This window comes from Pseudophryne corroboree, chromosome 11 (genome assembly GCF_028390025.1).
Source record: "Pseudophryne corroboree isolate aPseCor3 chromosome 11, aPseCor3.hap2, whole genome shotgun sequence".
NCBI lineage: Eukaryota > Metazoa > Chordata > Amphibia > Anura > Myobatrachidae > Pseudophryne > Pseudophryne corroboree.
The window spans coordinates 309,609,519-309,622,580 of NC_086454.1; the positions used below are offsets into that span (position 1 = coordinate 309,609,519).

Here is a 13,062-nt window from a genome sequence, read left to right on the forward strand (position 1 = left end):
ACAGAAGCGATCGCACTCTTGCACAGCGCTTTACCCCTCCCCCTGTAGGTGGCGACTATCTGATCGCAGGGCAGCAAAAAGCGCAGCCCAGCGATCAGATCTGAATTACCCTCTAAGTCTCTATATAGATTACCGTTCCCAATACAGACACCTGCATGCGATTGGATGAGAAACCTAGACGCAGACATAATACCAACACAATAAACCTAATATTTATGTATTATAGGACATAATTCTCACTTTACCTTCTCCATGGTCTCATAGTCCAATTTAAAGGCCCAGAGCTGGAGGCGAGAGGTCAGCCCGCTGATGGAGGAGAGGGTGAGAAGAAACTGTTCCGCTGACCCTAACGGGACGTCCGGGTTTGCAATCTGCGCCTCCTGGATCTTCTGCTTTTCCTCATCTGTGGGGACCATGGTGAGGATTTTCTGAGACGAGAAGCAGCGCAGGAGATGAGAGCCTCAGAGGACGGCTTATATTGTAACAGTAACTTACCACTGCTGCCCTTATCTATATGAAATGTGTGAGGTGCAGGATTCCAGCAATCACAGCGCAACGAAGTCAGGTGTCATGTCTGTGCGCTCTCTATTTGCTGTAACTTTCTGATCATATAAGGAGGAGTAACATCTCCTATATTCTCTGCCATCTAGAATAACCACATGAGAACCACTTCTACCCATGGCATGTGGGTGTTGGGTCTGTTCTATACTGGTCGCAGGCAGGGTGTGTACTATACCTGCGTTGAGTAACCTGTGTTATATTGCTGTACACCCATATACACAACTGCAGACCTGCATGTTTGATGCTTATGACTCCCAATGACTAGAGCAGTGGAAAAAGGGAGAGCCTGGTGTATGGCCAGATTTGTAGGGCTCTGCATATACACGGATTATGCTACATATGAATGTGTACTTATGTTATAGTCACTTACATCATTGGTGAAGAAACATAACAGTCATGATATCAAGATCTAGCCCTGACCTTGATCCCAGCTATATCGGAGCTGTAAGACGAGCGACTCAATAATTACCTCTATCCCCTCTTTGCTGATTGCATACTCGTCAAAGTTCAGGATGGCCGTCTTAATAATGTGCACAGTGGGGAGTACTGTTAGGCCAATGTTGATGGCGTTACTTCTCTTGGGGTCCAGCACAACCAGCGCCTGCTTCTTCACATCAACCCCTTTCTGTGAACAACAAAAGCAGAAACTTAGGACGTAATCGCCCACCAAGTATCGTCCTTCAAAATGGAACGGAGGGAACTTCCTGGGTTTGTCTAATAATCCTCCCCCCTAATGTGACCGAACTGTAGATCCAGTGATGAGTATGCAGTTCACCGTGATCTAAGGATTCCATTAACAAGGTCGCCCTAATGCCCTAGCCATTGTTTTGTGGCTAAAGAAGTAAAGGATGTATTCACCTTGGAGGTAATTAGTTCTTTGGCTTTGGATTCAAAAAGATGTTCAAGTTTTTCAGTGTCCACAAGGACCTTGTCAAGGGATTCCCATAAAGTGCCTTTGCCAAATTTCCCCCGGCTGGTGCTGTCCGTCTCTTTCACCTCCTTCCAGAACAGTTTTAGTGTCTTCCTCTTCTTGTTCAGCGTTGTGGTAAAAGAGTCATGTGAGACCGTGCTGAAGCCGGGTGGAGCTGGGGGTGCTGGTGGGAGATAGGGGCTCCTGCCAGTCGGAAGCGGAGGGCAGATGGGAGGTGGTGGAAGGGTTGAAGGAAACCCAGGACACCCACCAAACGGTGGTGGTGGTGGAGGGGGAGGAAAGGGCAGCCCAGAAATGGACGGAGGAGAAGCATGATTTAAACTGGGTGGGCGGGATGTCGCAACAGGTTCTGCGGCCTCGAAATCAAGTACATCAAAGTCCTCCTCCTCGCACAAGTCAGTAAAGTCCAAGTCTTTAATCTTTAGCTCCATGTGCGATTGCTGTGCAGCCTGCTCCCACAGTGTTTCAGCTGGTTTTTTGAAGGGAGTCATGAGGGTCTTCTCCAGATTCTTGGAGTTGGTTTCAGCATCAATACTATACTGAGCCCTCATTCCTTTCCGGGACTCTACGCCGTTCTCCATGGGGACTTTTGGTGGAGAGCCCTCAGCCTCGATCCTTTCTGTCCTGACCGCCGGAACTCTCCGTTCCCTGGGTGGCTTCCCGGCGTCGTTAGAAGCCGCATTCTTTGCATTGAGAATTTCTGTGTCCACGTCGGAGCTACTCTGTCTTTTGGTGTACATCATGTCCAGCATGAACTTCTTGGAGCTGCTACGATCTGTGGTGGGCGGTGATGGACTGCTAACTGGGCTTGCTGAATAAAAAGAAAAAGAAACTATAAACATATGCGTAATGGAATAAAATACAGAAGATCACCAACTCTGTAATTTAAACTTAATATTAAGTTAGAGAAAAATAAAATATCTCAAGAGAAGAAAAACGTAATCTCTGTAGCTTATTGAATGGACATTAATTTATGCCGGAAATCTTGACAAACTGGCCGGCTGTTGCTGGTGATCTTGGTGAAATAACCAAGAATATTCTTGATCGGGCCATTCACTCCCGAGTAACTGAATCTGTCCAGTTTAGTGATCCAGGTGCTTGTATGTGGCTAGTTGTTGGCTGGTGCTGGGTATGGTATGCCGACGGCAGGGATCCCGGCGGTCAGCATACCGACACCAGGATCCCGGTCCCCAGAATGCTGGCTGGGGGGAAGGGGGGGGGGGGGTGAGCGCACAGGTTCTATTCCCATGGGTGTATGGGAATAGCCTGTTAGCCGGGATTCCATATGGCAGCATTGTCAGTGGTCGGGATTCCGGCGTCTGTATCCTGACTGCGGGGATCCCGCTTGCCGGCAGTGTAACCGCATCCCGTTGGCTGGAGCCCTGGGGGTCTAACATTATGATCCCAGAAGATCGTACTGTACGCTACATACATAGGTGGTCACAAACAACATAAGGTGGTATGTCATCACCAAGCAGTCGGGATAGATTGGCAACTAGGTGGTGTCTGGTCAGTTATTTATAACTTTCTCTTGCTTGCATTACTTTACCTGCACCAGAGTTGTGTTAAAATAGGGGTAAGTCCTTCCCAAACAGTTCTTGAGTAAATCTTCATAAACCATATTTTATATATTATATATAAAACTTGGTATCTTAATATGCTGCAGTGCCCATTTAGCCACTATATTTACTGTATCTGGACCGAATGGATATTTAGACATGTTGGAAATAGTCCATTCCTGGATGTTTGTTATTGAATCAGACAGCTGTTGTTTTTAACAGGGAGAAATGTCCAGATAAATAGGTATATTACCAGTCCTTGCTAGTGAATCAAGGGTCTTTTAGCAGGAAAATCCATGCAGTGTTTATTGTCCCCCCCCCCCCCCGTTGCACGGTTTCAAGGTACTGGTGCTCCCAGTAATAATTCCAGGTGGCTATCAGAATCCACAATATTCCTGCAGTCATCTGGGGTTGGAGTAGTGAAACTTGGGAAGCCCGGTGACGCGTTTCGCTGGCCTTCAGCTTTATCAAGAACCTTTGATACAGCTGCAAGCCAGTGAAACGCGTCAGTGGGCTTCCCAGGCTGCACTACTCCAAACCCCAGATGACTGCGGGCATATTGTGGATTCTGACTGCCACCTGGAATTATTACTGGGAGCACCAGTACCTTGAAACGGTGCAACCACTGTGCAGGGACTGGTAACACACCCATTTATCTGGACATTTATCCCTGTTAAAAACTGCAGCTGCCTAATTCAATAAGGAACATCCTGGAATGGAGTATTCCTAACAAGTATAAGTATCCATTTGGTCCAGATGCAAATAGGAGTTATATAAATATAGGGGTAAATGGGGACTGCAGCATTTTATTTTAATAGTCATTTGCTTTTGTCACAATTTTATCGATTAAATGTTTTTAGATCTAATGGTTTATGAACATTTATTCTTCTCATAAGCACTGTTAGGTTTGAACTGTGCAGGTAAAGTAATGCCTTTATAATAAATAAATGGTAATACAATATGTTGCTGAAACCTGACGCCTTGCTTTTTATTTTTTTTAACTATGCTTTCATATAATCCAGAGATTAATCATCTGCATTACCCTGGGGATATTCTATCACATATATGTACGGAGAGCAGACTTAGGGGCAGATGTATTAACCTGGAGAAGGCATAAGGAGGTGATAAAGGCACCAGCCAATCAGATCCTGTTAATTTACATATTGGAGCTGATTGGCTGGTGTCTTTATCACCTTGCACATATCACTGGTTTATCCCTTCCTTATGCTTTCTCCAGGTTAATACATCTGCCCCTTAATTCCCTACAAATATAAATGCTGTGTCTGTATTAGCCGAGATGGGTGAGGTAGCAAGCGTTACATGAGGGGAGTGTAAGCAACATGACGTCACTAATAATACAATATGTTTAATAATAAATATGATTTGCCTTGAATAAGAGAACCACTGATGCGCCATTCACAGATAACAGTATACAAATCCATACAGACCCTGAAAGTTCTCACACTGCACTTACATTTGTGGCTTAGCTGTGTGTAGGCTATTGTTCTCTGGTATCAGTCATTTCAGGCTATGGAAAGTACGAACTGCAATGTCCCCCCATAAGGTCTCTGGCAGGAACTCTGATCATGCAGTAACGTTCTATTACATTTCATATGTCCCTGACCCTTTTACATTGTGTATTTCTGAGTGTTAATATGAAAATAATGTAATATTACAACTTCTTTTCATTTGGTAGTCCCTTAAATGCAGTTATAGGGATCACATTTTATAGAAAGATCTGGAAATTAGTTTTATTTTTGAATATTTGTTGCAATAAATGTGAGAACTGCAGTTATCGTTCTATCCTTAATGACTTAGCTGTGCTGTACACTATAGGTGGCGCAGTATCCCTAATTAGCCAATAGTATTGTCCATGTCTCAGACAGACAGCTGCAGGCCCCTCGAGTGAACGTAGCAAGATATACTGCCATGTGCGATCTGACTGCTGTGCAAGACTCTTGTAGAGACACAATGGATCTGCATGTGACACATTAAATGCCTGTGTATAGGGTGGCCAATCCCGGGATCGGCAGGATCCCGGAATTTAGGCCACAAATCGTCCAAGATTCAATCATCTGATTGGAAGCTCCAATCCCGGGGATTTCGGGTTTAGGCGGATCATTTAAAAAAAAAAATTTTTAATGCCGGGCAGCGTTTAGTGTCCTCAGGAGGCTCAGACGCTGCCCGGCTCCCCCTGCGCTTCGTGACATGAAGTCAGAGGTCATGCTGCGCAACCAGCTGCCCGTGACCGGCCTCACACCGAAGGAAGCGCTACACAGGAAACAAACCAATCCCGGGCTTGACCATTTTTCAATCCCCATACCCGGGATTGAAAAAATGGTCCGGGATTGGCCACCCTACCTGTGTATTTACTTTAGCTGGTTTTGGGCATGTGTAAAAGATACGTGGGACAGGTCCAGCCAGCCTCAGTGATTAATAAGGCCGGGTCCTGTATGTGGATTAATAGGACATCTTGCCTGGTTCTGACACAGGCTCCTCTCTGTCTCCGCGTTCCTCCCTCTCCAAGGTGCTGCTGGCGGACGAATCACTGGACCCCGAACACAGTTCTTTCTCATTCACACTTTCATTTTTCTCTTCCTTCTCACTCAGATCAGACTTTCCTGTGTCCAACAGAGGGCAGGGGAGGAGGGGCGGTTCATTACACATCTGCCCAAATGCAGTGAAGCCCCAATGCTTACTCACGTTTAGCCCAATACACATGCAGACCCCTCAGCCGGGTGAAGAGGGGGGGGGGGGGGGGGTGTATTTCTATGATAGCGTTATGTACATGCATGAAAGAGGAAGATGTGCGAGCAGGACAAAGTGTAGGAGGCGGGGTTACATGCACATGGGTGGAGTTAGCCGTTCATGGCTTGCAGGCTTATAGTACATCAGATACACACACCAAAGCTCAGCGTTTTCCATCCAATGCAATGCGCTCAGATAAACACTCACAGTACGGGGACCAGTGTACCAGTACAGCGCCCACCGTAGCTCTTCCTGGGATTATACTTAAGGGAAACCATCAGCCTCGACTCTACGGTGTAATTGCACAGTGGTAGCAGCAATTGCATGGACCAAGCAGATTCGAGTATGCAGCCTTTGCGTCTCCATGATGCAACAAGTGACATGCTAGGCTGCACTCTTACTCAGCCCATGAAATTGCAGTGTCAGCTGTAGGCAGGGAAAAGGTGCCCTTAGACCGCTGCCAGGTGGATGGCCATGATCTCACCACTGCTGTACTAATGTATAATGCAGCGAGATCTGCTAATGAGATCCAGAACTTTAATACCAGTCAAAAACTGTGCATTTTATTGGAAGCCATTTCCACTATAGCAATGATAAATGTTTCTACAGAGCTACGGATAGTTTCCCTGTAAATCTCAGGAAGGGCTTGAACATACACACAGACACGTACCTTCCGTCTGAGGGCCAAAATCATCAGCACTGGCTCTGTCCTCCTGCTGATCCAGGGGTGCTTCCTCGTCAGTCTCACCCCCGTTCCTCACGGCCTCTGCCAGAATCTCCTGTCGCCCTTTGGACAAAGCCGACATCTTCTCCAGCTCCGTGGCCGCCAGGTTTTCCAGAAATCGATTTCTAAAACGAAACGTGGGTGCACTGTTCAACATACTGCACGATTTTATTACACCAGTCCCACGGGTTCTACTGCGCAATCACAAAGACATGAAATATTCCCCACACGTCTTCTGTTACTTCCCCGATGCTTGGGATATCGCCAGTCCCCGGCGGGGACCGGAACCAAAAGGAATTACCCACTGCATGAAGTTTATAGGAGTCTTAGGTTTGCCCGCAACGTTCTCCAAGGTGGGCATTAAAAGACGGAGAATCCCCAAGTCAGGTAACGAGCAGGATGGATGTCAGATGCAGTCGTGTGATAACTCCCCCATGACCACATATGGGGGGGGGGGGGGGGAGATTAGCGGATTGCACTAACGAAGCGAAATAGCTGAATGTCGGAGCTTCTCAGATTAAGGCGTACATCTCTATGTACTATCTATATATTGTACTGTGCACACTCTGATATGTTTTCTAAGCTCCATTGTGATACGTGAACAGTGAACATCTAAATGGTGTCCGTCAGAGGTAGGCATCCGGCGAGACTGACAACGTTGTGTGGTGACAGGAGGATGCCACCATGCGATTCTCAGTGCCCGGAATGACCAGCTATTGGCATATCCCAAGTTACAGAATGAATGAACAATACAGAACACATATGAACGACTAGTCTTGTACAGAGTTGGCTTAAACAAGATCAACACAATAAATCATTTAGACACGATGAGTAGGCGGCATAGTCTTTCGGGGTTATCAGCCATGAGAACGCAACCTATGGACATAGTATCAGTAACCGGCATTCAGTCTATGAGACATTCTCAGGAACACTGGGGTTAGTGACAGCAAGTGTCAGCGCTGCCTGGAAGATACTTACTGAAATTTCTTCAGGATGGGTTTGTCCCCATACACATTATTATTCCGGTCATCCCTGCGGGAAGAATTGGTTATCAGCAGGTAAAGGACAGAGAACACGCCTGCATGCGGTACAGTGTGCCACAGAGTAACGGTAGCATGCAGTCTTCACACGGCACTGCACGACTAACATGCAACACGAGAGGACATGGGCGCACTGTGGGGAGGACACAACCGCAGGACAACATCTCAAGCGGTTATCAACACATTGTCCCTTTTCATTATCTTTGTGTGTTAGTAGGTTCTAAAGACACCAAAGAGTTTGCCTTGTCTCTTCCGATGGTCACACCATGGCGGAACGTCCGTTCCATGGATACACGACACAGAATGGTTAATGGGTTATCGTGTGAAACGGAATCAGACACCAACAGCGCACAATGGTCCAATGAGTACGCCAGGACACGTATGTTATACACACTCTTCTGTTAGGACTGGGATGGTTACACACAACGTCAGTACAGCGCTGTCATTAGACAATGCGGCTCCTTTGCAATGACGGAGCCCGTTATATACTCATGGGAAATGTAAAGGCTGGTAGTATGGGATCAAACAGGAGACATTAGGGGGGCACACTCGCTGCCCGTGCAGCACGGTGGGTGTGGAGGGGGAGCACTTACCAAACAGGCTCTGTTTGGTGGAGTCTGGAAAGAGAAAGGATTTGGAAACAGGAAAGAAGAAGGAATTGAGAACAGATTAGACAGAGAGACGTTGTTACACCCCAACCTAGCAGCGGATTCCAGCGATCATCCTGTAAGCAGATTGGTTACCCCTGTCCTTTACCACGTATCTCTGGCATAGCCAAAAGCCTGCGGCGTGGCACTGGGGCATGCCCACCAAACACAGGCGGTGCGGAGTTACCAGACAAAAGACACCACAACAATATAACCCATGGCCCTGGTACAATGCAGGTAGCAGCCATTCTGGCAGAGATACTATAATTCATAATTATGGACAATAATTCACATACAGTCTGTGCTGCTGAAGCTAGCCACATGCCCAGTGTCGTATAAGCGCGGTCACAGACACCGGTGTCATTCAGTAACTCTATTCATTACGATGTCCCTGAATATGGAGAAAGGAGTAACCCCTTGGGACCTATTTGTTAAGAATATAAATATATCTTTGAGGTGTGTGTGAGGGGTAGAAGCATGTAATGGAGATTTCTGCTGCAGTCCCCAACATACGATTGCACAAACAGCCCATGGAAACCTGTTTGTTATTTCTGGGATTGAGCAAGCTCCCCGGTAGACAGGGTTCCGGTATGAATGGTCGCCCATGTTATGGTCGACAGTCATTAGGTCGACCACTATTGGTCGACATTGACATGGTCGACACATGAAAATGGTCGACACATGAAAAGGTCGACGTGAGTTTTTTTTACTTTTTTTTTGTGTCGTTTTTTGCGTAAAGTGACTGGGAACCCCAATTAGTGCACCGCGTTCGCTCGCCATGCTTCGGGCATGGTGCCTTCGCTCCGCTACCGCTTCGCTCGGCACAGATTACCGTTCCAATCGTAGTCCACGTGGATCGTTAAGTATGGAAAAGTTCCCCCAAAAGAAAAAAAAGTTAAAAAACTCATGTTGACCTTTTCATGTATCGACCATGTGTCCATGTCGACCATGTCAATGTCGACCAATAGTGGTCGACCTAATGACTGTCGACCATAACATGGTCGACCATCTGAACGGATACCGGTAGACAGTGACATCTTCAGACTGTGCAGAAAGTAGCACATATTGTACAGTGTGCTAATGCATGTCACCAGTAGATGGCGCCATATCATCCTTCCCCAGCGGTGGGCAATCGTACATGCGCGCAGGGCCGTCTTTTCGTATGGGCTCAATGGGCTCTTGCCCAAGGGCCCCAGGAGTATAAGGGCCCTAGTCTGATAGCTGAGGGTCCCCTCTTTCCAGGGGTACCAGATTTTTGAAAATCGGCCCTAGGGAACCAGAGATATCAGACTTCAAAGCAGTGGTCCCCATCCAAGCCTGTTAATTGCTCTTCCCAGCCAGATATCTCGGGTTCTGTATGACTTGGAGTTTTTCTGAGGGTACATTTCAAAAGCTGGGTCTCTCCACTTTCGGTGGACACTAGCAGCTTGTCTCTACTATGCCCAGAACCAGATATATCAGCCTTCAAGCAGCTGGTCCCTGCTCAAGCTCCACACACCTAATATGCAGTTTTATATATTTGTTGGTGGATTGCTCTGGCTCCTGAACTCTGATACCCAAGTCCCCAGTTCCTCCTGACAGGTGTCCCAAGTACCTCCTGATAGGTGGGACACTCTAATTTTTATCCCATTCAAAGCTAAGAAATATTTTTCCAGGAACTTGAGATATCTGCAGTCAAGCAAGCTGCCCCCCACCAGAAAATTATGAAAATTAAGCCCACTCCACTATCGACCCCACCCTTATGTATTAATTACCCAATACCACCCTGGAAGTCATGTATCAGGGCCCTTTCATTCAGCCCAACGCCCCTTCTACAGATTAGTGATCTCCCTCCCGCCCCATCTGTGCAGTAAAGGAGTAATTAGCAGAAATTACTGCTCCAGGTCCTACATGCTGAGCGGAAGATAGTACACCCCCTACCGCCCGCGGGACATCAAAGCTGCCGCTGATAGCACCCCCACCCATGGAGGATGGGTAGAGGCCCCAGTGTATTGCTGTGCCCAGGGGCCCACACTGCTGTTAAGACGGCCCTGCATGCGCGTTCTGCTGGTCCGCAGTAGCGCGGTCGGCCCCCGTTGCAGCAGCAAGTAATGTGATCATTTAATGTATACGCATCGCAGGGACGTGACCGGATAGTCCCTGTATGTGCATTGCAACTAAATAATAGGATTTTGGTACTTACCGGTAAATCCTTTTCTCCTAGTCCGTAGAGGATGCTGGGGACTCCAAAAGGACCATGGGGTATAGACGGGATCCGCAGGAGCTTGGACACACTGAAAACATTTAAGACTGGGTGTGAACTGGCTCCTCCCTCTATGCCCCTCCTCCAGACCTCAGTTATAGGAACTGTGCCCAGGAGAGACGGACATTCTGAGGAAAGGATTTTTGTGTAAACTAAGGGCTACAGACATACCGGCCCACACCACAACCATACCGTACAACCGGAGTAACAAGAAACCAGATAACAGTATGAAAAAACTACAGCAACAAGCTGAAAACCGAAATGCACAACCCGTGTATAAACTAAGCAAACTCACAAGAGAACACTGCAAGAATATAGTCCGCACTGGGACGGGCGCCCAGCATCCACTACGGACTAGGAGAAAAGGATTTACCGGTAAGGGGTGTAGTACGGCTGACCGGCGGTCTCCTGACCGCCGGTCAGCTTACCGACGCCGGGATCCCAGCGGGGAGGGGCGAGTGCAGCAAGCCCCTTGCGGGCTCGGTGGCCACGGGTTCTATTCCCACTCTATGGGTGTCGTGGACACCCACGAGTGGAAATAGTCCCTGTTGGTCGGCATGCCGACCATCGGCACAGTGACCCGTCGGGCTGGTGGAGGAGGTCATGTGACTGTCGGTCAGCTGACCGGCGGTCACATGAATACCACCCCCGGTAAGTACCAAAATCCTATTTTCTCTTACGTCCTAGAGGATGCTGGGGACTCCAAAAGGACCATGGGGATTATACCAAAGCTCCAGACCGGGCGGGAGAGTGCGGACAACTCTGCAGCACCGACTGAGCAAACGCAAGGTCCTCATCAGCCAGGGTATCAAACTTATAGAACTTGGCAAAAGTGTCTGAACCCAACCAAGTAGCCGCTCGGCTGAGCTGTAAAGCCGAGACGCCCCGGGCAGCCGCCCAAGACGAGCCCACCTTCCTGGTAGAATGGGCTTTCACCGACTTCGGCACCGGTAATCCGGCCGAAGAATGAGCCTGCTGAATCGTACTACAAATCCAGCGTGCAATAGTCTGTTTTGAAGCAGGATGACCAATCTTGTTGGAAGCGTACAGGACAAACAGCGCCTCAGTTTTCCTGGCAACCGCCGTACGGGCGACGTAGATCTTCAATGCCCTCACTACATCCAGAGACCTTGGTACTGCCCCAGCATCCCTGGCCACCGGTACCACAATAGGTTGATTAATGTGAAACGAGGAGACCACCTTCGGTAAAAATTGTTGACGAGTCCTCAATTCTGCCCTATCCGAATGAAAGACCAAGTACGGGCTTTTATGAGATAAGACCGCCAACTCAGACACCCGCCTGGCAGAAGCCAGCGCTAACAACATGACTACCTTCCAGGTGAGAAACTTCAACTCAACCTTACGCAAAGGCTCAAACCAGGAAGACATGAGAAACTGTAAGACCACGTCCAGATCCCATGGGGCCACAGGAGGAACAAACGGAGGATTGATATGCAAAACTCCTTTCACAAACGTCTGAACCTCTGGGAGGGCAGCCAATTCTCTTTGAAAGAAAATAGATAATGCCGAAATCTGCACCTTGATGGAGCCCAACTTCAGGCATGCATCCACCCCAGCCTGCAAAAAATGGAGAACACGCCTCAAATTAAATTCTTCCGCAGGAGCCCTCTTAAACTCACACCAGGAAACATACTTCTTCCAAATACGGTGATAATGCTTCGCCGTAACCTCCTTCCTAACCTTGAGGAGAGTAGGTATGACCTCTCCTGGAATACCTTTACGAGCTAAGATCTGGCGCTCAGCTTCCATGTCGTCAAACGCAGCCGTGGTAAGTCGGGAAACATGCATGGACCCTGCAACAACAGGTCCTCTCTTAGAGGAAGCAGCCAAGGATCTTACACTAGTAATTCCTGAAGATCCGGATACCAGGCCCTTCTTGGCCAATGTGGAACTACGAGAATCGCCTGAACCTTTGCTCGCCGAATGATCCCCAGTACCTTTGGAATGAGAGGAAATGGAGGGAACACATACACCAAATTAAACACCCACGGAGACACCAGGGCATCGACCGCACTGGCTTGGGGGTCCCTTGACCTGGAACAATACCTCGGAAGCTTCTTGTTGATATGAGACGCCATCATGTCTATCAGAGGGAGTCCCCAACGCTTTGTCACTTCTGCAAACACTTCCTGATGAAGAGCCCACTCTCCCGGATGGAGATCGTGTCTGCTGAGGAAGTCTGCTTCCCAGTTGTCTACTCCCGGAAGGAAGACTGCTGACAGGGCGCTCAGGTGCTGTTCCGCCCAGCGAAGGATTCTTGTGGCCTCCGCCATTGCCGCTCTGCTCCTTGTGCCGCCTTGACTGTTGATATGTGCCACCGCTGTGATGTTGTCTGACTGTACGAGGACAGGTCGACCCTGAAGAAGGCTTCTTGCCTGTAGCAGGCCGTTGTAGATGGCTTTTAACTCGAGAACATTTATGTGGAGACCCGCTTCCTGGAACGACCATCTCCCCTGGAAGTTCCTGCCTTGGGTGACTGCACCCCATCCCCGGAGACTCGCATCTGTCGTCAGAAGTACCCAATCCAGGATACCGAACCGGCGTCCCTCTAGGAGGTGAGACCCCTTGTAGCCACCACAGGAGGGAAAT

General features: G+C 48.3%; 1 protein-coding gene across 2 annotated transcripts in view; it reads right to left on the bottom strand.

The window, feature by feature from the left end:
• The window catches only part of LOC134969563 (FH1/FH2 domain-containing protein 1-like), a 190,521-nt gene that overhangs the window by 20,093 nt on the left and 157,366 nt on the right, over positions 1-13,062 (bottom strand). Inside the window, exons 12-17 of one of the 2 annotated variants that reach the window (XM_063945596.1) lie at positions 8,157-8,180; positions 7,502-7,555; positions 6,470-6,648; positions 1,420-2,303; positions 1,031-1,186; positions 246-428 (exon numbers count right to left, since the gene is read on the bottom strand). In XM_063945596.1, coding sequence (XP_063801666.1) covers positions 246-428; positions 1,031-1,186; positions 1,420-2,303; positions 6,470-6,648; positions 7,502-7,555; positions 8,157-8,180 — 1,480 coding nt within the window. The remainder of the gene's footprint in view (positions 1-245; positions 429-1,030; positions 1,187-1,419; positions 2,304-6,469; positions 6,649-7,501; positions 7,556-8,156; positions 8,181-13,062) is intronic. The other variant, XM_063945597.1, reaches the window with a different exon arrangement.